Source organism: Coturnix japonica, chromosome 14 (assembly GCF_001577835.2).
Source record: "Coturnix japonica isolate 7356 chromosome 14, Coturnix japonica 2.1, whole genome shotgun sequence".
Classification (NCBI taxonomy): domain Eukaryota; kingdom Metazoa; phylum Chordata; class Aves; order Galliformes; family Phasianidae; genus Coturnix; species Coturnix japonica.
Window position 1 is genome coordinate 3,182,654 of NC_029529.1, and position 23,847 is coordinate 3,206,500.

Genomic DNA, 23,847 nt, shown 5'->3' on the forward strand with positions numbered 1-23,847 from the left:
TAGACACTCAATCGACCCCGTATCATGTGCGCCAGGAGCCACCAATAAGGCCCAATAGGAAGGGGAATCCTCAAGAGGGGATCCCGCTTCATTACCAACACACACTCACTTGTAACCCCTCCTTGCAGAGAACAGAAGCAAAAAACACTTAAAGCACTCGAAGCACGGCACCAGCTCCCGTCGGAAACTGCCGCCGCAGTTCACCCCACTCCCCTCCGCCGATCCGCCCGGCATTGCAGAGGGCCCACAAGAGAAACACGATAAGCACCTTACGAGCTGCTTCACAGGCAGTGGGAGCCCACCAGGCGAAATAAATAAAACACGACCGTATGGCTGTGGGAAGCATCCAGGTCCCGTGCTCAAATTTTAACAGCCCCCACAGGGCCTCAATTAAACGCCGGCGCTCCGGACACGGGGCCGCCCCACCGCCCAACGAGGCTCCTCCCCGGGCGAGCGGCGAGGCCCGGCACCGGCGCTGTTCCCTACACACGGACCGAACCAACGGCGGGTACTGCCCACAGAACCCACCCCATCGGTACCGGGTCGGCCGCCCCCGGGGAGAGAAGGGAAGCCGTGGCCGCTTCCTTTAACGACTCAGGTTTTTTTATGACGGACACAAGCAGCCCTGAAGCCCCCCCTCTCAGAGCAGCAGCACTCAGGGGATGAGCCCCGCGGCGCTGCCCGCTGCCGCCCCATCCCGTACCCATATACCACAGCTACGTACCCATTAACCCGTACCTGTGCCTACACCGCCTGCCTGCGGCGGTCGCACGTCCATCGCGGCGCAGTCATGTAGAGGCCCGGCCGGCCGGGGCCGCCCTCCCCTTCCTCCGACTCAGCGCCCGCCGTCAGTGCGGGCGGGCCACGAGGAGGTCGCATGGGGGGCGTGGGCGGGCATCCACCCGGGAGCCCTGAGTTTGGAAAAGTAGAGCTGTGAGGGCTTGTAACGCAGCTAAGCCGAGCCTCCCACAACGCTACGGCTCCGCTGCGCCTCCGTGCAGCTTTGGGGCTCCACAGCCTACCTCTGGGTTGTACTCCTGTCCTCAGTGTAAGGGAACCAGCGTTGGCAGTGTGAGGTTCATGGGTGTACATGTAACATGAAATATACGGCCCTTCCAGTCACACGGAGAGCAGGACGTGCTACACAGCTCCAGGCAGACGAAGAACGCTTACCAACCACAAACGTTGGGTGTTTTCTTCCATGGAATTACCCTTTCCCACAGTGTTTCATTCCTCCTGCCATCTGGTCATGCCCTTCAGATGGTTCCTGCACTAAATATTTTATATCTTTTGAAGGATTTAGATACTTACAAAACATTACTGAAATCACTTGTTTTTTCCCCCTAAAGGAAAAGACTACAGAGACACAAACGATTGGACAGATTCTATTTCCTTCTGGGATCCCCCACAAGTGTGGGTGCAGCTGGATCTGTGGGGGATTGGGGTTTAAAACCAAAACACGGGCATACTTAAAGCTGGAAGAGGCCCTTTCAACTCGGTTACATGATCCGTTTGTCAGCTGGGGAATGCTGAGTTCTGCATGCTCAGCTCTTCTGGAAGCAGAGCACTGCATCGCTTTTTGCCTATATAGCATTTTTTCTTTGGTTGGAGAAAATAATGGAGAGGAATCCAAGGATTCCTGGTATTAACTACAGATCTCCCGATGGGTCGGCTATCAGCATAGCATAACTACTTATTTGGTATAAATAAGGTGCTCTAATTTGAAGATTGCTTCTGTTTGTCCCTGTGTATTGTAAACACAGCAAAAGGCTACTGGAAAACCTGTAGAGTGAAGAAACTATCACTAGAAAAAAAGGGCTGCTGATGTCACCAAAGATGCAGGCAATAAATGTCACACACAAATCCAGGACTACCCGAGGCCCCGGGGGGCCTTGCAGTGGGTCATTCAGTGCATGGCCCAATCCGATATTAAAGCATACATATTCATACGTTCAAAGGAGCCCAGTCACTCCGTCAGACAATTCAGTTAGAATCAAAATGTCCAAATCGTTCCTCAGATCACTTAGGCACGCCAGGGGGTTTAAATACACAAAGCATTTCTGCTTTGACAGCTGTTACAACAAGCCATTGCTGATGGACTTCTCACCCCAAATTTCCCACGTTTGGGACTTCTGTGTTGGGTGCATACTTGTGGGAAGCAAATTCATCCCGATCAGCAAAAATTCTACTTTACAAGTTGTTCCACTCGCCTTGGATTCTGGGAGAAGCACGCGGAACCAAAGAGGGGTAAAGAACAGCAAGAGGGAGCATTGGGGGACTGAAGGCAAGAAGAGTACAGAGTCAGAGGAGAGGTGGGAGGAAGAGAAGGAGAAGAGAAGGAGGGGAAGGGAGGAAGGATGGGAAGGAAGGAATAAGGAAGGAAAGACAGAAGAAGGAAGACAGAAGAGAGGAAGGGAAGGGAATAGGAAAGGAAAGAAGGAAGCAAAGGAAGATAAGGAAGAAGGGGACAGGAAGGAAGAAAGGAAGGAAGGAAAGGAGGAAGAAGAAAAGGAAGAAGGAAGAGGAGGGATAGGGATGGATGGGATGGAGGAGGAGGAGGAGGAGAGAGGGGAGAGGAGGACGGAGGAGGAGGGAGGAGGAAAGGGACGGGAGGGGAAGGTAGGAAGAGGGGAATGGAGGGGAAGATGGAGAAAGGAAGAAGAAGAAGAAAGGAAGGAAGGAAGGAAGGAAGGAAGGAAGGAAGGAAGGAAGGAAGGAAGGAAGGAAGGAAGGAAGGATTAAAATGTGCTGTAAAGTAAGAGAAAGTTCAAACAGATGACAGGGAAGAAAGACCCAGCATTCAAATTTGCTGATAGCTTGTAAACAGAAAGAAAGGTCATATAGAAATCTGTCTATCCCAGCAATGCAGGCAACTGTGAGGAGCTGCAAAAGCCGAGTCACAAAAGGACAAGCCGTATAATGGTGAGGATGCAGCTGGTGCTGTGGGTTGCAGCACAGCATGTCCTCCTATCTGGATAAAAAACGTGCTAGTAAGCAGGACAGGCAGCAGCTCTTCCTTTACTTCCTACTTGCTGCTGAAACCCAGCAAGTCACAGCCCGGCCCAGTGCTGTCACACAGCGGGGCCAGTCATCATTTCCATTCATAAACGCGGCTTCAAGAGGGATCCGACGCTCACAGCGCTCGGATGGAGCTCGGGTGGCACCTTGTGGCTGCCCGATAAATCACAAAACGAGCTTTTCCGAGCGGCTTCTGATTAAATCCTCAATAACTGCTTTTTCCCTCCAAAGCCATCGCTTAAACCTGACGGCATCAAAGAAAAGCCCTGTGTTCTCTGTTTGTGGATGTATCACCGCACACACTCGGACGTATCTTTGCATCGGGATCAAAGTGTCCTTGGTTTAATGGTTTAATGGACACAGAGCTCAGCTCACTGAGCCGGCGATGTGTTGGCAGGGCCGGGCCGGGCCCAGCATCACCGCCCCTCCATCACGAGCTGTGGTAGCGCCCGCCATCGCCCCGCCGCCTTTGGACGGGCCCACAGCGGTAGATCCGCGGGGGGGAAGGCGACAAGATTCGCTGTTTCCTCCTGCCCGGTGCAGGACGTTTGATGGCCTGAAGTGCCGGCACCGCACGGAGGGTTCGGTCGCCGCCCGCCCGGTTGAGCACAGAGACACGATCCGCTTTTGGCCTCCCGAGAAATGGTTCGGTCCAACCCCACCTCAGCGGACGGGCAGGAGCCGCCATGTTGGGCTGAACCATAAAGCAGTGCAGCAGGGGGAGCCGCAGCCGCGAGGGCTCGGAAAGGACGGACGGCGCTGCTGGCCGAGCAGGAGGGGTGAGCGGTGAAGGAGGCGGCGATCGCTCTGGGGAAGAGCAGGGAGAAAGAAGCGGCGGGTGGAAGCTCCATCGGGCAGCGCTGCTCTAACCCGGCCCCCCCCTCCCGTTGGTAGCGGCGGCTCGCGGGGCCTGGCGCACATGGCCCGGCGGTAGGAGCCTCCCCACCCCTCCCCCGCTCCTTTTCCCGTCGCTCTCGAGCTGGGAACGCGCGGCCGGTGGGGCCTCGTACCGACCCCATGCAGGGCACCGAGGACAGCCCCGCGCCGCCCGGCGCACAGGACCCGGCCGAGGAACCCGAGCGGGCCGACGGAGCGCCGACAGAGCCGCCGCCTCAGCAGCAACTGAAGGAGGAGGAGGAAGGGGAGAAAGAAGGGCCGGAGGAACAGGGCGGCTCTGAGGGGCCCCCTGAGCCGCCACCCGCCGCCTCGGAGCCCCCCGCCGAGCCCCAGCCGCTTCAGCCGCCCTCCCCTCAGTCGGCGTCCGGCCGGGAGAGCCCCTCGCAGGCCGGGCCCGAGGCCGAGCCGCCGTCGGAGGAGGCCAAGAGCGAGTCCCAGGCCGAGGCCGAGCCGCCAACCGAGCCCTGCGAGGACGGGGAGGCCGCGCCCGCCGAGCCCGAGGACGAGCTTTCGTTCAGCGATCCCGAGGGATTCGTGGACGACATCAGCGACGAAGGTTTGTGCGGGGCCGGCTCGGGGCGGGCTGGGCTGGGCCGGGGCGCTGCGGGAACGTGGGGAGGCCTCGGCGTGTCCGTGCGGTTGGTGCCGTCAGCGCTGCCCTCCTGAAACGGGGCGATGAGCTGCGGGTGTGGAGCAGCTCGGGGTCTGTGAGGAAAAGCTGGATACTGAGTGTCATACAATGACCCAGCCGTCGTTTGGCCCCATAAGGCGTTATGGCAGCAGCTGTCTTTGGTGCTTCAGTATTTCTACTGTTTCGGACAACTCTTTCAAGATAAACCGTGTCAATTCTTGAACAGCAAATCCATTTGTCTGTTGTGCCAGTTCTTACTCTGACGTAAATGCTGCTGTAGGTTCTGTAATGGTTACACGTATCAGAGCTGGAAAAATGCCTCTTAAAGCATGTACTGCTTCCTGAGTCAGCAGGTGGTTTGAATTGGTGGCGGAATACAAGTGGTAATTGTGCTTTCTTGTGTTCCATTCCTATGTTTAGCTTAATAAATAAGTGGAGAAGTATTTTGAATTAAGAAAGTGTGTTATTCTTAGTAGTGTATATGGCACTTTGAGCACGTGTATCTTAGAGACACTACCAAAAGTGTCTGCAGGTTTATCACTGGATTCTTGTCTAGTGAAGTGTTTGCTTTGGATGCTTTCTCTACATCGGGGATTATCACATTCATGTCAGTGTTTAGATAGAACCCAGAACATTTCCTGTCTTTTTTTCTGTTCTGTTCTTTAGGATTAATTTGGTTGACTCTTCATCTGTATGAATAATACAATGTTAGTGGCTGAATTACAGCGTTTAACTTTAGTCACTCCTGCTGGTCTGGTTTTCTATCTGCCTGTTCTACTTCTTGAGCTGCCTTATTCCTTTTCCTTTACCCTGATAACTCCACAGGACAATCAATTCCAGGCCATCAGCATCACTGATTCAAGGTTATTTCCATATTCCCACATTTATGATAAGAGTTACGTGTTCAGGAACAATTCTGAACCAGTCTGGCTTTAAGATTGGATCATCTCAGGTGTTAGTTTGACTTATGTTGGTTTTTTTTTCCCAGAATGGTGTTGGCACAGCAGAACAGCTGTTCCACCTTCCATAGAAGGAATGTGTCAGATCATCGCCCAGGTGCCATGAAGCTTTAGTTCAGATAATGAGAGAGGTCCTTAAAATTCTGCCAGCTGAAGATAGCCGTGCACCCACCACACCCCTCTTTTCTGGCCTGTGGGAATAGAGCTGGCTGAACCAGCCGCTGCCCTTTGAAGGTTTCTTTGTTGGTAGTTTTGCATTTAAGGTAGAGGAGATACACAGTGTAGGTATGTGTTTAACCTGTTAGAGTTCTGATTTAGGATAGAATGTCCTCTACTTCCATGTTAAGCTAAATAAGCATTCCTTTCTTTTATAGCCTTTTGTGGGAACTGGCTATGAAAAAGAGACTCTCAGAGCTTCAGGATTATCGTTCTCTTTTTCCCATAAGATTTTGTGGAAATAACCTGGTTCCTTAGAGGACATGTTTCCATATTACATGCAAGAAGAACTAAAGATATAAAGATTCTATAATTAAAAAATATTATTTTTCTATAATATCAGGTTTTGAAATTCCTTTTTTCAGTCCTTAGAGTTTTTGTAGATGCTTCCCTGCCCATCTGTTAGCTCTCAGGCCAGAGGTTACCTGTCAATGGCTTCAGTGTATGTGTGTTGTTAGCTAGCTGGGTAATGGCAAGATATCCTAATATACTCTAAGGTGTTGTATGTGCTTAGAAGTTAACTTATTTGCAGCTTCTTATTTCCTTTCTTCTGAGTCTTTGGCTCATACTGGGTGAACTTTCATCTTTGTAGAAAGAAGTTGAGGGGAAAGCAACCCAAATGTGTTTAAATTCTATGTTACCCGCGGGGTTAAGTTTGTGGATACAAAATAATTAAATGGAATTGTCTTGAGATACAGCTTAGAGTAAGGTATGCAGAAAATTCCACAGGTAAACTGTGTCTAGAAGCCTGCTGCTGTTTTTGTTGCTCCTAATTTTGTGTGTGACATAGGGCTGTACTGTGTGCCTTTCAACTGCTGTAATCTTGGTGTGATAGGAAAACCACAACTGCTGGGTTACAGTCATTCTTAATGTTCTCCCTTCTTTTCCTGTATGATTTCAATTATGCTGCAAGATTTTGGCAGTTTTACTCTGGTGAAAAGTTTGCAGCTGACAACACAGGGACTGAACAAACCGTCCCACCAGCAAGTACTGAATGAACGTGTAGAATGGTAGGCAAGGGGAATTAGTATGGTTGAAGAACATACAGAGTACAGAAGATGTTCTTGTATTCATTAGCTGCTTGCTTAATGTGGTTCGTAGTGCCCTTACTTAAGACGCCTTAATTTTCTCGTTTAATTAAAGGTTTTGAATGAGCTTGAGCTCTCTGCTGTAATTATAGTGATGCTAATATGTGCAGAGCTTCTGAAATGGAAGATAGTTTTGAATTGTGCTAATGCTGTTGTAGTGTGGAAGGGAGGTATGTGTTAGATCTGCCAAAGTCATGTGGTTATGATTTGGGTAAGTCTACCTGTCAAAGCTTGGGTAGTAAATCTTACCGTGTTCTGCTCTGTTGGTTTTGAGGGCTTCTTGAGCCAATTCCAGCTCCCAAAACAAGTTAATAGTAGCGCTGTTGATGTCTCCAATACATTTCTTTAAGAAAGATTTCAAGAGTTAATTCCTTTAAGCTTGTCAAGAAGAGGAATATCACATCTCAACAAAGTGATGTTGAGGTGGTTTGTATCCACTTTGTTTCTCTGATGAAGGTTTCATTGACCACCAGATTTCTAAAATGTTACTGAACCAGTTTCCTGAATTTCAGGTCTTCCCCTTCTCTTAATATCACTGTTATTTTTATCCCTCAGTTTTCCTCTTTCATGATGTAGGCCAGTACTTCATTTTCTTCTTTTTGTTTGCAGAACTACTTGGTGATGTACTGAAAGACCAGCCGCAGGAAGCAGATGGAATTGATTCGGTGATAGTAGTGGATAACGTTCCCCAGGTTGGACCGGATCGACTTGAGAAACTCAAGAATGTCATTCACAAAATATTTTCCAAGTTTGGTAAAATTATAAATGAATTTTATCCAGAAGCAGATGGGAAGACAAAAGGGTGAGTCATGATAGCACCTGCTGGGAGTTTGGTTTGAAGTGCCGCTCTGACTTACCCATCGTTATTAACATCAGTACTTTGTCTTTAATGTATTCATTCTTCTATGTAGTCACCAATGGACAGACTCTTGTATTCCTGCATTGTAGGTACATCTTTCTGGAGTACATGTCTCCATCTCATGCAGTGGATGCTGTCAAGAATGCAGACGGATACAAACTGGATAAGCAGCACACTTTCAGAGTCAATCTTTTCACAGATTTTGACAAGTGAGTGCAGATATTGCATGTTTATGGAGTCTTTTGGATTCTAATCAAGAGTACCTACACTAAGTGTAACCACTCAAACTGTTCTTTCAGGTATATGACAATCAGTGATGAGTGGGAAATCCCTGAGAAACAGCCATTTAAAGATTTGGTAAGGGTTTCTTGAAAAGTGAATACTAACAATTTATGAAGTTAATGATGGGCGATACTGACTGTATGCTCCAGTTACTTTGTTCTCACTTAGCTAGTGGTTCTGCTTGGAGTTCCACCTAGAAACTTGGGATAAACAGTGACTTGATGCGAGCTATTTAAAAACAGAATTTTGAAAGCATCTTATTATATTTTTAAATGCTCGAGGGCAACTGCTTTGTTTGTTACCACTAGCTTTGTAAAATGCATTCTGGAGGAAGGGATTGTTAAATAAAACCTCAAAGGGCAACAACAAAAAACCTACAAAACAAACTAACCTTATGTTACTTAATGTGAAATATGTTAAATGTTATTGAAGTACCTTGAAGAGACCTTTTTATGATCTGTACTCAGCCTCTGTTGTGGGGATGCTAAATCAGGGTCTTAAATAATGATTGAGCACCTGATGGGAAGGTAGGGCCAACCCAGGGGAGCTCAGGTGCAAGCAATGCACCTGAGTGACGAAGACCTCATTGAAGGGTTGGCAGTGGAGGTGAGGGTATCTCTTGCTGGAGATCCTGCTTTCCTGAGGCATTGGTGGCTGCTGCAATTGGGCTCGTTCTCACTTGCTGTAGACAAAGACTTTGCCGCCCTGCTACTATCATCTCATTCTAGCATTACAGCTTCAGATAACCAGTATTATATAATTTCATTTCAGTACTTTGTCTGCAATGGTAGGATGCCAGTGGTGCATGCTATGTGATGACAAGCTTCCACCTGCCATATAGATAGCAATTTGCTTGTCTTCCTGGATCTTTGATTCACTGATGATCTTTTGTTTTTCTTAGGGGAATCTTCGTTACTGGTTGGAAGATCCTGATTGTAGGGATCAGTACAGTGTGATCTTTGAGTCAGGAGACCGGACCTCCATCTTTTGGAATGATATCAAGGAGCCTGTTCAAATTGAGGACAGAGCAGTGAGTGTTGTGGAAGTGCTGTACATTGCAGTTACACTGTCAGTTGCATTCATTTCTTAACATTTCCGGCTTGTCAATTAGAAAATCTTCTCCTGCTGAAATACATTCTCTCTCTTTTCTTCCTTTGGAAAACAAGTAGTGAAAATTATGTCCTTTAGAATTAGACTTAGCTGCATAGATAAAACAAATGAGCAGTTAACTTGTCTGTCTTCCTTTCTTTTAAACCTATCCATGGTGCTTATTAGTGCACTATAGGTGATTCAGGAAGATCTGAGTGAAAATGCATAGTCAGAGTTTGAGGAGTACTGTTTGTTGGTGCTGAGTATGTACTTAAGCATGTGGCTTCTGGTCTTTTTTTCCCTCTGTGCTGACTGCAAGGTGCTGAAGAGGAATAGCTGGTTTGGTAATACCTTGTAAATGGGAGAGTTAGTGTGCCTGACTGCTATAGCCAGCTGGCTTGCTAAGAACTGCATGTGCCTGGAAACATTTTCTTTCTCTAAAAACCATCGTGTTACAGTTGAAAGAAACAGTCTCTGGGGTGGAGAGCATTTTTGCTCATCACCTTGGGTAGTGCTGGCCATGATCTGTGTTGTTGGTACCTTTCTGACTTAGCATATTGTTGTTACAAGTGTGAGGAATCTAAACCTCACTGTATGGGAAACTGATAATCACAGCCTGAACCTCTGATTAATGAGCTGAGGCAAATGTTGGGTCAGCTGTAGGAGCACAGGGTGAGAGTAATTTAGCTGTGCTCCCAGAAGGGGTGGAGCTTGACTCCACCTCCTCTAGACCTCATTTAAGGGCTGACCACCACTAAGGCAGCATCTCTTGGAGATTGCCTCAGCATTTCCCAGCTAAGGCATCCATATTGGTGAGTCTTTCCTTATAAATAACCTTTTGAATATCTGTTACCATCTTAGTATCATTCCACCTTACACTCATGAGAATGGAGATGTTCTTGCCAGAACTGCAATCCAAGAAATAATCCTAAGTTGCTGGGTTGTTGTAATCATTACTCAACCATGGTTGTTACTGTCCTTGGGTAATACTTTTGGAGATCAGTAAGACTAAACAATCTCAACTGAAGAATGAGTAGTGTAAATTGTGTGTGAAACTTAGCTCTAAAATGGTTTAACATCACTCAAATCTTCACTGAGCAAGTGGGTTTGTGAAATATGAGCTTACTAACCACATGTGGAGTCCTTTCCCTTTAGTTATTGAGCATGAAGTTCAATGGCTTTATATCTATATTTTTTTGTTTTTATTAATTCCAGCGGTGGACAGAAACCTACGTACGTTGGTCCCCAAAGGGTACCTATCTGGCTACATTCCACCAGAGGGGCATCGCACTTTGGGGTGGAGAGAAGTTCAAGCAGATTCAAAGGTTTAGTCACCAGGGAGTGCAGCTTATTGACTTCTCACCCTGTGAAAGGTATGGAGTATGATGTTGGTTTGGGGTAAAAATGTGAAGCGTGTGTGTTCTGCCTGCTGTGTTTACAAATCTTATGTAACTCAGGTCTTTAGTTCTTCTCTGTCTTTGTTTTTCATACTTAGATCCTTTTCAGAATAAGGGAAACTCTGTCAAACTTTGCTTTGACTTCAGGGAATATACTTAATGTAATCTGGAGTTCCTGTTCAACGAAGCCTGCCAGTTCAATTTTGTAGTAGTCGTTATTATCTGAGGGAATGGTACTTTTTTTTCTCCTTGATCAGATGGGATGTCTGTAGTATTAGACTTCTGTCTCTGTGGAAAAATTTAGCTGAGGAGCATCTTCTACATCTGTAATATTGGAATTAATACTTGAGTTCTTTAGGGAATCATTCCTAAGTCATTCTAGGACTGAGATGCATCTTACTAGTTTTCGAGTAAGATACTTGGAAGCAGTGACATTTTGTTCTTCATACTTGAAAGAGATTATTTATCTTTAAATGGGGATGTCTGGCATACTTGTAGTTCAGGTTGGCACAGGTTATGAGTTTGTATTTGATTTGAAGTCAGTGATGTTCTGGTCACAAAACTACATAGTAGGTAACAACGTGACTGGGGAATTTTCCCTTGTAAGATCAGTACAAGAAAACTCTTGTAAATCTAGAGGCTTTTCAGTGGAAGGGATGTTAGGAACTACTGTGCCTTGGAAGCTTTTTCCTCACCTCTAGAACATCCTGTTGGAGGAAGTGCTGTTTAAAAGTGCATCGTATTTGAATAGTATTTAGATGAAAGCCTGCTTGTACTCATGTACTGAATCAAATTTTAGTAGTAAAATTGATTATTTCCTTTATAGATATTTGGTGACCTTCAGCCCTTTGATGGACACGCAGGATGACCCACAGGCTATTATCATCTGGGATATTTTGACTGGGCAAAAGAAACGAGGATTCCACTGTGAAAACTCAGCTCACTGGCCTATTTTTAAGTAGGTTGCAAAGCAGCATTAGAGAGCGAGCAGCCCAAGACTTTGTTTAATGAACAGGCAACTCTTTAGCTTATCCTCTTTTTTTTCTTAGATGGAGTCATGATGGTAAATTCTTTGCTCGAATGACTTCAGATACCCTCAGCATTTATGAAACACCTGTAAGTTGTTGTTTTGTTTCTGTGCAGTGTTTATTGCTGAACAATGTCTGCATTTATGTTTTCTAAGGAATGTTTTAATAATGCACTCTAGAGCTTAAAATGGAAGAAATCCATTTGTTCTTTATTTATTTATTATTCCTAGATCAAAAACTAGCTGAGCCTGACAGCAGCGTTCTTACTGTGCTTCTAGAAAGCCTGGAGATCTCAATATAGCAGTTAACAGTATCATTGTTATGTGATACCATTCAGGTATTAGTGATGGATGTGTGCCAGAATACCCGAAGGACATAATAAACCATAGCAGAGTCTGTTTTATGTTTTTATTATAGTATAAGCTGCTATTCATTAAAACAATCATTGCACAGAATTAGTCTTATTGGTTGTTGTGTTATATGTAATTGTTATTATAAGGGATAAAGGATCTCTCAACACTGTCCACAGTTTCCTGGTTTATTCTCTTACACATAAGCCTTCTGCTCTTATTGTATGTGCAAGAATGTTACTTGAAAGTTGATAACTTTCTCTTCTTTTAGTCCATGGGATTGTTGGACAAAAAAAGCCTGAAAATCAATGGGATAAGGTGAGTATATCCCTTTCTACAAGTAACTGCTCTGTTTTGTCTTTATGTCCAGGTCTTCTAAATAGTGAAGTGAATCTTTATACTGACTAGAGCAAGTAGCCTCATGCTGAAGTGGGCAAATCAGACAAACTGGCCAAAAAAAAGAGCAAAAAGCTTTCCACTTCAGCTGTTAGCTGTGTACTTCAATCTGTACCCAGAAATCTTCTTTGTGGTAATATGTAGTCTGGTATCCAACTTGGCATCCTGGTTCTTCATCTACCAAACCAAACTGGAATGCAGTTTGTGTAATACCTTTTAAGACTGGTGTGCTGCATGCTGTCTGTTGGCAAGGAACTAGTTTGGTTTTGTGCATACCTGCACAGTAAATGCTAAGTCCTGTGAGTTTTTTGAGGTGCCTTTTGGAAGACAGTTATATAATTCAGCATGCTCAGGTGCAGGAGGATTGTCTTCTCTATAATTTCACAGAAGGAAATTATCTTTAGTGAATCTTACTGTTTTGGTAACAATGATGTAGCAGGTTTGAAGGGCAATTAAAAACATGTTATGTGTAAGGTTAGAAACTCTTCAGTTGCTGCTCTGTATACACCTTTTTACTGAGAGTTGATATTTGTCTGCAGTTCTCAGAACGCTGAAAGTAGTTTCTGCTTGTAGTATCTCTAACTAAAAATTAAAATAGATTTCATCTAACTTCATTCCTGTAGAGATTTCTCGTGGTCTCCGGGTGGTAACATAATTGCTTTCTGGGTGCCTGAGGACAAAGACATCCCAGCAAGAGTGACCTTAATGCAACTGCCTGCCAGACAAGAAATCCGTGTGCGGAATTTGTTCAACGTTGTAGATTGTAAACTACACTGGCAGAAGAATGGTGATTACCTGTGTGTGAAGGTAGACAGGACTCCCAAAGGCACACAGGTGTGTAGACTGTGATTGTGTTCATAAAACTTGGTTCCTTTCATGCTCATACTTCATAATTTTTTTTCCCCTTCAATATTGTCTTTCAACCCAGTCAGTGTAAATTGTACAATGGAAAAATGAAGGCAGCTTTGACTGCTGAGTTTGAGGCGTGTAGAGAGCCAAATGTGTGTCATGTTTGCATCCAGCATTTGCTTTCAATTTACTGATGTAGTGGAGTTAATTCATATATATTTTTTAAAATGAGTGCTAGGTCTCTTTCCCCGCTCTCTGTAAAATCAGTTGTTGGAACCATAGGCTGTGCTGCAGAATGTACCATATGTTCTATCTTCTTCAGCTAAATTTAAGTCTGAAAAAAAATACCATATCTAATCCTTCTGTTATTCTTTAACAGAACAAAAAGATTAATGGTGTGCTTGGTAATGAGCACTGTTTGTCTGTTTATTAAAGAAACAAATCTTGAGCCTTGACTGTCATCCTGAGTTCCCTTGGGCCAATTTCATAGCCATCCTTCTATGCCTGCTGATTTAAAAAACAACAAATTGTTTGGTCTGCTGCTTCTGTATTGATTAATGAGCTGATGTTGGCCTTTGCAGGGAGTAGTGACCAACTTTGAAATATTCCGAATGAGAGAGAAACAGGTGCCTGTGGATGTGGTGGAAATGAAAGGTAATTCCAACGTTCTGATATTTAACTGTTCAAGCTGGCCTTTGCTTTTGGTACATGTGGTACATCAACGTGTAACATTTGTTGATGATAATTAGGGCGCTTACTCTTGATGGGAACTATGATATTCATGTTGCAAGGCTTCTCATGTAACATGTGAGAAGTCAAAGCTTTCACTGCTATTCAGGCTTGTAGTGAACTTAATGTCAGAACTGAAAATACTTGAAAAGTCAAAGGCCTTGTCATCTGAAAATACCCTGTAGTGTGAGACCTCGGGTCTGTCAAAACACTTCCACAGGGTCCTGACCTTGCCTTATCAAGTTTTGCTTTTAAAAGTAGTTTTTATGGCAGAGTTTAACTTCTGGATTCTCTTTTCAGCATCTTGTTTTTTGTTGATAAGTGCTTGTAATTGAAGCTCTTTATTATAGGTTTGTTTGTTTTTACATACTTTTGACCACTTGTTTTTTATTTATTTGTTTGTTTACAGAAAGCATCATAGCCTTTGCTTGGGAACCAAATGGAAGCAAGTTTGCTGTGCTGCATGGAGAAACTCCACGAATTTCAGTTTCCTTTTACCATGTTAAAAACAATGGGAAAATAGAACTCATCAGTAAGTAATAGGAAAGATAAGTGAATTGCACATGTTAAGCAATTTATGTGTAGCAGACTCAGACTGTGACTGGTTGTGGTACTGTGGCAGTAGGTGCCATACTTGACGTATTTGAGAAACTTAGGTTTCTGGTGACAGCTAAACTGTTTCCACTTTAAATCAGTCCAGTATCTGAGAACACAAGGCTTACAAGCCAGAACAATTATGTGGTCTTGGGATGTTTGTGCAAGGCAATAACACAGGCTTAATTGCCTAGGTAAAAAAATTTTCTCAAGATGGGTGTTGGATCATCTGATCTCCTTTTCTTTTTTTCTGCTGACTTTGGATGTTTTTGTACTACTGGGTTTTGTCTTTAGAAGCGTAGAGCTAAGGACTGTTGTAAAGACTTCCTTGCTGAGTTTGGATGTCTTTTGAGTAATCAGTGTATTTACTGCTAATGATCTGATGGGATTGGATTGGATTGTGATTATTTTCTTGATTTTGTTGTGTCTTTCCAGAAACGTTTGACAAACAGCAGGCAAACACGATATTCTGGAGTCCTCAAGGTCAATTTGTAGTGTTGGCTGGCCTCAGAAGGTGAGCACGGTGCAGGTTATTGAATGCCATACTGCTTTAAAGGAGGAAAAAAAGGGTTAGGTGATCTCAATAGGAAGTATTTGCTATCTCCATGAATGTATTAAGATGAAGTTTTGATATTTCAACGGACAAAAAAAATCTTATTGAATTTGAGGGTATTGGTTTGTGGGGGGTGGAAATTACTTTGACCTCTGGTAACCTGTCAGTTTGAATCAATTAGGTACTTTACATTATTGAAGCTCACAAGGGTTTTCATTGCTTTATTGAAACCCTGTCCCAGTTGCATTACTGTGTAATTCTGATAGGGCTTTTTAAAAACAAAGGAAAGACAAAGAAGTTATAAAGGACCAAGCTCTAACATGAAACAGTAACCTTGACTGGCACATAAAACAAAGAATAATTCTTTCAACAGCAGAGTGGATATTTAGAAACACCTCTTTGGCTGACTGAATTAATCCATGTAGCTCTTGTATAGGCTGTCATCATCGCCTTGTGCCTTCTCGTGGGCTGTACTCTTAGAATGCTTTTACAAGAAAGCTGTATTGTTTATATACAGATGTGTATGCACACACAGTTTATATGTATATATCAGAAAAGCTTCACGTTAGAGCAGGTGAAGACTTCTGTTAAGCAGCTGAGCAGTGTTTGGCTTTGTTTCGGACAAGTAATGCTGCTCATCTGAGAAATCTAGTTTTATTTTTGAGCTTATCTTCATTTTTTAACTGTCTTGGCATACAGTTGTTAAACTTCAGCTGTAGCTTGATGGTAATGTTTTCATTGGGGGTTTAGAAACTGTCAAATGGGTTAAAGGTCCTTGAACTTACTGATGGAAGTTTTGTTCTTATGTTGAGTTTTGGTTATATTTATCACGTTTTATAGCTACAGATGCATGTTATTGGGATGATCCTTTCTTGGCTGCTTGCTGAAAAACGTGAAACCTGTTTTTTAAAAAAAGAGCTCTGCTAGTGTGTAAAACAGTGTCATTTTTGTCTTTGCAGCATGAACGGTGCCTTAGCATTTGTTGATACATCTGATTGCACCATGATGAACATTGCTGAACACTACACAGCTTCAGATGTAGAATGGGATCCTACAGGCAGATACATTGTGACTTCTGTGTCTTGGTGGAGCCATAAGGTACTTGTGCATTCATCTTTTTCTTCTTCTGGAGGTGTTGGCAAGGGCTTTGGTTATGAAACGGATGCCTGTCATTTGTCACATGACTTACAACCTGCACCATAGTTGTGCACATTAATTTGTGAATATCAGTATTTGGGCTGTAAGCTTTGCTGATTGTCAAAAAGTAGTTCTGGCTGAGCTATTCACAGTTCTAAAGTGAGTGTCCTTTATCTGAATTTTCATTACATCTCTTAAATGTATTTTTAGCTACTGGAACTTGATCTCCTCTGTGTTGTCCACATAGAATGATATTAATTTCACATGGTTCCAGCCATTGCACTGTGATCCTCTTCTGCACAGGCAGAGAATGTGAGAGTTTACGATAGAAGACATTCCTTAGTTTTAAAGTGTGGGCATCCAGAATATAACTTCATGCAAGGATTCAGTTGAACAGTTGAACTCCATTTTGCTGATGAATTTGGCTTGTGCAAGGAGGATGTTAACAAAAAAATCACGTTGTTTTCATTGACTAATGATGCTACTTTTATTATGTACAAATGAAATGTTCTTAATATATCCTTATAAGATATATAGTGAGAATGAGAGTGTTAAACTACAGCTTGCCTTGGTTGAGATGTTACACCACTCTTGCAGGTGGACAATGCATATTGGTTGTGGACTTTCCAAGGACGTCTGCTTCAGAAAAACAATAAGGACAGGTTCTGTCAGCTTCTGTGGAGACCACGACCAGCTACCTTGCTCAGTGAGGATCAGATAAAGGTAGTGTATTCCACTCAATCCTATTGGACATGGGTTTGGTGTGTATGTATATACAAACCAGGGTTTATCTTCCTTTCCTTGAGAATGAGGCTTGAACTGTTAGAGCTGTAAGATTGCTTTTCTCCCTGAGCTTTTGAAAAACCATATTGCCATAGTGGACCTCACTTATGGGAGTGACTGATAAATATTAACTGTTCTTTATGTTTGGAATAGAAACGGTAACCAGTTGTGCTTACTGTTGTGATATAGTGAGAGGATGTGAAGAGTAACACAACTGAACATAACCTGTCCAGACTTCTGTAATTGAATACTTACAGAGATGTTTGTTATCTGTAAGCTTGGAAGAACAAATAAAATAACAGTGGAGAGGAATGGCCTAGAAAAGCAGTTGTTATGTTAAGTATGCTAAGCATACTTAAAACTGCCAGGGAAATTCTTATTAGAATGTGATGATTGTGTTTGTTAGTCTTACTTGAACCTTAGCTGAAATAAAATTCTGTTTTACAGCAAATTAAGAAGGATCTGAAGAAATACTCAAAGATATTTGAGCAGAAGGATCGCTTGAGCCAGTCGAAAGCTTCAAAAGTAAGACTTTTTGAAATACAATAACATAAATGAAGCTCTTTTAATCTGTGCAATGTCATTGTTGTAATGGTCATATATGTTAGATTTCTTTTATTATGAACATCTGTGATCGTGTTAATCCAGGTGCTTAGACTTGCTTCCCATGGGTAGTGCACACAGATGCCACTCAGCTTTCAGGTTAAGCGGTAATGAATTTGTAGAGACACCGGTGATAGCTCAGTAAGCAGAAGTGAAAGTTTGGGATTCTTAGTTACTTGTTGTATTAGACTATTTAATCTAATAAAAAAGCCTTTAAAAACAGAAAAACAAACCCTTACCAAAGCAGCTCTTAAATTACATAAACGGTTTTAAGTCAGTGGAAAGGACTGAAGAAAAGTTTTCCTTGCTAACAAATGCATTTTGCATGCATTTTGCTTGTTATGAGTTAACAGCTTCTTGCCTCTGTAGGAGCTGGTGGAAAGGAGACGTACAATGATGGAAGAATTCAGAAAGTACCGCAAGATGGCACAAGAGCTGTACATGGAGCAAAGGAACGAGCGCTTGGAGCTTCGAGGAGGTGAGCCACATGCAGTACTTGTACGGACTTGATGTTAGATAGCTACCACTTCTTAACAAGTATCAACTGTTCTGCTAACTCGTTTACTTTTTCTCTCTATTCTTTTCCTGCCAAACTTTTTCTGGAGGTTTTGTTCTTGATTTTTATTTTCTTAAATCACAATTAATTTTGATTAATTAATTAAAACTGAAAGTGCTGGCTGCCAGACATGGCTGCCTGTGCTTTACGTATCTTCTTTCTGCTTTGAGGCGAGCCTTGGTTTGACCTTGGCATAAGAGATTTGGATGTTACGTATAGCCAAAAAAGTCCTCAAGAACTCTGTGGTGGGAGACAGCAATGCCTTATTTGTCACGCACTGACATTATACAGAATGTCAGCGATTGGAAGGGACCTTGAAAGATCACCTAGTCCAATCCTCCTGCTGGAGCAGGAACACGTAGATTAGCATGTCCTTGTTATGATTTGAAACAAGAAGTACCTCTCATTTCAGTGCTGTTTTAAGAACTGTTCCTACAAAGATCATAGAATCATTCTCTTGTTGCTGTGTTTGAGGCATTGTGTTATTCCTTTCTCCATTCCAGGGGTAGACACGGATGAGCTGGACAGCAATGTTGATGACTGGGAAGAGGAAACTGTTGAATTTTTTATCAATGAAGAAATTATTACCCTTGCAGAACCAGAGTAATCTAATAAATTGTGGTAAGGTAGCTTTCAGAAAAGAGGAACTTTACTGTCAACTGTCACTGTAAATTAATTTGTTTCAGAAGGTTGTCTGCTTGTGCATGAATGCATGTGCTGTTCTGAGTTGGTTTGCTTTGCTTTATGTGGTTGAAGTGAACAAACAAGAGCTTTCTTAAATACAGTCACAGACTGTCAGATTTATGAGCTGTACTGGGTGGAATACTGTCTACGTCCTATTTTGCAAGAGTAATGACTGCTGTGACAACCAGGGTCAACTTCTAAATGGAGCTCCTTGCAGGCTTTTCAATTTCTGCTACTGACAGAACTCTAACTTAATATAAGACTTGAAAATTTTGTTTTTTGTAAGAATTTCATGCTAGGTAATATCGGACAGGGCTTAAATAATATGCTTAAGGTTGTACAGTACGTTAACTGCGATAGAACTTGAGCAGGTGTTTAGATGTCCACATGAAATCTATGATATTCTAGAAATGATTAGAAATCTGGCAGCAGCTCCTTCTCTTGTCTAACCTTCACTGCTTGCTGCTGAAATCTCTATTTAATCCAATGATTTCCCATGTTCTGCTTTACAAATTCATATTGTATCTTTGTATGTTGAAAACAGATGCTGGTTTCAGCAGCTCCTGTAGGAAATGTTCTCTCTTTAAGGAGCTGGAAATTGTACTCAGGAGGGAAAAGAAAGTTTACTGGTGAAGGTATTCACATGGGACTTTACACAAGAATGTAATTCAGGTTTTCTGCCATGTTTAGGACTTCCTTTAAGGAAGGGGAGACTGGAAGCATGCCTTCTGCAGCTGTCACTGCACAGCTTTGTAGCCCCTGGATATCCAAGGAGTCAAAATATGGAGCTGTTTACCTCTTGTAGAAAAAAAATAATAGATTTAATATTTAGAGATTAAAATAAATCTAGCTTATCTATGTTCCATATGTGGGAGATACCTTATGGAAGGTAGAGGGAGAGAAGCTGCCTTGTTTCTGGACTTAAATACCAATTTAAGAACAGGTGAAGCACGTACTTTGTAGCCTTTCACCAGCTAGCATCTGCAGTAAGGTTGTTTGTAAAAAGCACAGCAACTGACTCATCTCTTCTTTCCTTTTTGCAGCACCATCGTAACTTGTGCTGAAAAGAGGTTTGTTCATTTCCAGAAAGTCTACATCAATTTTGGAGTTTTTAATCCATATTCTTACACTCTGGAAGGGTGGATGCACCAGATTTTCTCCATTCTGCCACACTGTAGTGCCTTTAAATCTTGCTGCCTGTTACAGTGAGATATTGAAAAGGCACTGCTTTTTAAATTTTTATTCTTTTTTTTTTTTTTTTTTTTTTTGAAGGGTTCAATTTTCTTTTTAAATCCACTAATACCAGTATTTACTTCTGACTCCTGTGCAGTACTTCCCAACTGGCATTTTTGACTTCCTGCCAGTGAAGTGGGATTCATCAGCGCACATCTCTTACCCACAATGTTTCTGTTTCAGGACTCTTTTTATGTCCCGAGTGCATGGACAGGTGTTCACTTTGTTTGGGGAAAAGTCGACAGATCCATTTTTCGTATGACATGTTTTAGTGTGCTGAAGCAGCACTACAGTGGGCTATATCCTCCTCCTTTCAGATTGTGAAAGGATGTCTCCCTCAAAGAGCTGAATATGGAAATAAAAGCAGACCGATACTAAAACCAGTCTGTCTGTGTGTTGTTGTTCCTAGGGAATCTTTCCCTAAATGATGAAATATACCCAGATTAATATGAATGTTAGCTATATTTGCTTTACAGTTGCTTTGGATTGTGTTTTCTCAGTTTCCCATGGCTATTTCTTTCTCGTGTGTTGCCATGGTTTTACTTTGTGTTTACAATGATATTACAGCTCATTATAATTAGCAGGATAATTTGTCAAGATTAATGGAGTGACTAGTAGAAAATAAATTGGTTTCTTAAACCAATTGGAATCTGATATGAGCCTTGGGAACTCCTGGAACAGTCTCACTTGGTCGTGAATTTGAAAACTGTCTGAGTAGTGTTTATACATGTGCCTTAGGCTCCATCTTATGTGTGTTACTTCATTTCTAAAGCTCTCCCTGTTTAGTGGTGAAAAGTGCACAGTTGGTGGAGCAACTTTTCAGTATTCATATCTATGAGCAGAAATTATTTTCCCTACATTAACAGAGCAATGAAAGATGTTGCTGGCCTGCTGCTTTCCTTGTGAGGGCTAGAGGGGAATGAGTATTTACCTGTCCCCTTTCCAGGACTGGCCAGTGAAATTGCTGGGTGCCTGAGCTCACTTAACGTGGTGCTTTATCTGATGGACCTGAAGTGGAAGGCAGTGGAAGGCTTCTTGAAAAGGAAACCCCTACTCAGCTGTCTGCAGCTAAGGGACATCAGCATTTCTACCAGTCACTTTTCTCTGTCCTTAGGTGAGCTTGCTGTGATCACAAATGCTCAAATCTCTCAGCTGACACTCGTGTTCCCTTCATCAGGAAGGCTCTTCAAAATTATTGTTCAATAATGATATTAACCTAAAGCATCCACAGGTCATTCTTATGCTATCAGAATTTTTCCCTAACGTCTGTTTTAGTTTCCAGTGTCTGAATTTGTTCATTCACAATCAATATGTACTTCATTGAGATAAAACTTAAATCCACAGTGCTTACCAAGCTCATCCTTCAGCTGCACTGGAGGAAGAACTTTCTGCCACAAGCAGTGCAGGACTTGTAGCATTGCCATTAACAATGTGATGTTCTCTAATACTTATCTTTATTAAATAAACCATTTAGTTGTGAAGAGCTGCCTTATCAATCATTTTCAAAGTTAAGAACTGAATAGTTTTCTCCTACCTCCGTGCAGAGGATTTCTAAGCAGCTACTGGCCATTTTCAAAGTGAAGTAGTATAATGCTACTAAATTAGGTCCTCTTCTGGTGTGCTTCTCTGAAGTGTGGAGGTATTGAAGATGCAGAGAGCCCACCCTGTGCTCTGAGACGTGCGCTGAAGAAAAGTTGTTTTGCTGCTGCTTGAACTATGTGAGATTGTCTACTGCAGTGCTCTGGATTTGGAGCTGCTCGCAGAAGCTCTCATTAAGTTGACAGGTAGCTTCACTTGTTATTGTGGAAATAAATTTGGTTGCTATAGAAACTCATAGCTTGTGAGTGGTGGGGATGTGTTACGAGTGTTTCAGTAATTGTGTGCTCTCCTGATAAGACATCACTTATCTGCACTGTGTGGTGGTTTTAAGAGCTGTTAAGGAGATGCTGCTGTATTTTATGAAGGGGAAAACAGACATGGGAAGGTGAAGAGTTTTTCAACTCTTTTATCAGCTGAGACTCCAAGAACAGCTTGTAGGTGGGATTTTTGCATTGGTGGTCTTCTCTGGTGACCCTTCTTCAGGCACAAAGGTTTGGAATCAGGTCTGTGCAGCTCACGTGTTTCTCCAAAGTGATTTGGGGCCAAGGCAGTGCTTTGATTCTGCCTGATTGAGCTGGTGGTTAATTGCTGCTCTGTAATTGCTTCAGCCCTGCAATGAATTACATGCAAGCAGCTTTTGCTCAACCCCTGGGACCTGCACAGTTCAGGGCCAACTTGCTCTGATATGCTCCAGCAGGCTCGTAATGATCTGCTACCTGGGATTAAATGAAATGGGTACTTAGTGAAATGCAATTCTCTTCTTTGTCATGGGTGACTTTGATCAGTGTTTTGGGAACACTGGGTAAACCTGGAGGCATGCTCAGCTCTGCAGCTGTTGGTAGCAGCTCCCAGACCTCTGGAGGCTCCTGCTGTCAGCAGCAATGGCACTGCTGAACTCATTGCCTTTGTCAGTCGGCATGAGTCTGACTGCGTGAGAGGCAGAAGTGGGGGAGAATTAACTGGATTAAACTTGATAAACTGCTGTAAACTCTCCAGGCTCTGAGCTTAAAGCCCTGAGATCAATCAGTGGGTCAGGCCTGGAGTGAAGCAGTTGGTAACGCTGGTGCACGTTGTGGGTAAGGTTGGGTGCACATAAGCCCCGAGGCTTTGCCACGTGTGCACTTCAGCTCTGCTGGTTCCTATATGAACGCTTGCTTGCCCTTCTTTTAAGAGACGAGGATTGTGGAACTTCTTGGCCTGTCTTTTGTACATCGCTGCATCTGTTCATGTATTTGTGTTGTGCCCTTTTATTTGCTGTCTTTCCCAATGTGAATCTCATTATTTCCCATCTTGTTTCAGCTGTTCTTTCTCTGAACCCTTTCTGAATATATGCTAATGTTGCAATATTTCATTTAAATGCAGGTTTCGAATGATAGCAGCTCTGAGAGGCAGAGAGCAGGACTCTCTTTCCTCCTTATGGCAGGACTCTCCTCCTTATGGCTTATCTTACAAATATATGTTTCATTCAGCACCTTATGGGGGAATTGTCTTTTTGAGTCATTAACTACAGCTTTATTTTGATATGGATTATTCAGACCTGCACCATCTGCCCTGAGATCTGTTTTCTCTAATAGATATTTGGGAAGGAAATGATCATTTTTAGTGTCGATAAATTTCATCCATGAGAATGAGCCTGTCTTAATAATACAACTAATATTATGAAAGGAAATTAATTGACTGGGCAGAATTACTTAGATTTCTTGGTTTGTTTTGGGTTGCATCTTGTTCTCTGCTATTTTTACTCCCAGTGTAATGAATGTATTTAGAGCTGCTTCTATCTGCTTATTGATTCTAAATCAAAACTGGCTCTGGTGATGCCTTATGTTATCAGGCTTCTGTGCAGCAGCAGGAGATGGATGTCTCACCAGCAGTGTTCTAAAAGCAGGGTGCTAACCCCAGATTGCTGTTTAATCCACACCAAAGCAGCCCTTCAAGCAGCTGGTAGAGATGTATTTGGGCACGTGTGAACAAAATTTGGATATTGCAAGGGCTGAATCAAAGAGGTCTGAAAGAGCCACAGGCCAGACTTTGGTGTGTGTACAGGGCTCTGCTTACCCTTGGGCAGGTACCCATTGATGCTGAGCACAAACTTGGGCTTCCCTTCTGCTGCTCTGGAGTTGCTTCAGTTTTTATAAATGAGTAAAAACCAAAGAAGAATTAATATTGTTCCAGTAGTAGAAAACTTGCAGATCAAAACTAGAGGTACTTGTTAGGATATGCAAGTAAATCAAGAGAGAGATCAAAGTATTGGCATTGCTTCTGCCTATGTGTCTCAGACACTGAGCTCTTTGCCATGCTTGGCACACCAATGCAGTAA

General features: G+C 43.0%; 1 protein-coding gene across 2 annotated transcripts; it reads left to right on the forward strand.

Annotated features, from left to right (window-relative positions):
* Positions 1-3,736: 3,736 nt before the first annotated feature.
* On the forward strand, positions 3,737-20,314 carry EIF3B (eukaryotic translation initiation factor 3 subunit B). Of its 2 annotated transcripts, none has more exons than XM_015876955.2 (19): positions 3,737-4,471; positions 7,419-7,611; positions 7,758-7,877; positions 7,968-8,025; positions 8,852-8,980; positions 10,255-10,412; positions 11,263-11,394; positions 11,486-11,552; positions 12,086-12,132; positions 12,834-13,044; positions 13,641-13,713; positions 14,198-14,320; positions 14,818-14,896; positions 15,895-16,033; positions 16,670-16,795; positions 17,303-17,380; positions 17,828-17,936; positions 18,518-18,640; positions 19,742-20,314. In XM_015876955.2, the coding sequence occupies exons 1-18, from the start codon at positions 4,036-4,038 to the stop codon at positions 18,619-18,621; spliced, it is 2,382 nt and encodes a 793-aa protein (XP_015732441.1). In that variant the 5' UTR covers positions 3,737-4,035; the 3' UTR covers positions 18,622-18,640; positions 19,742-20,314. The 2 variants fall into 2 exon arrangements, with proteins under 2 accessions (XP_015732441.1, XP_015732440.1); XM_015876954.2 differs by having other exon boundaries at positions 3,739-4,471; positions 18,518-18,635.
* Positions 20,315-23,847: the final 3,533 nt, after the last annotated feature.

Coding starts and splice junctions, on each gene's coding strand:
- EIF3B (XM_015876955.2), top strand. CDS start 4,036: ATGCAGGGCACCGAGGACAGCCCCGCGCCGCCCGGCGCACAGGACCCG. Junction 11,395..11,485: donor GCTCACTGGCCTATTTTTAA/GTAGGTTGCAAA, acceptor TTTTTTTCTTAG/ATGGAGTCATGATGGTAAAT. Junction 14,321..14,817: donor TGGGAAAATAGAACTCATCA/GTAAGTAATAGG, acceptor GTGTCTTTCCAG/AAACGTTTGACAAACAGCAG.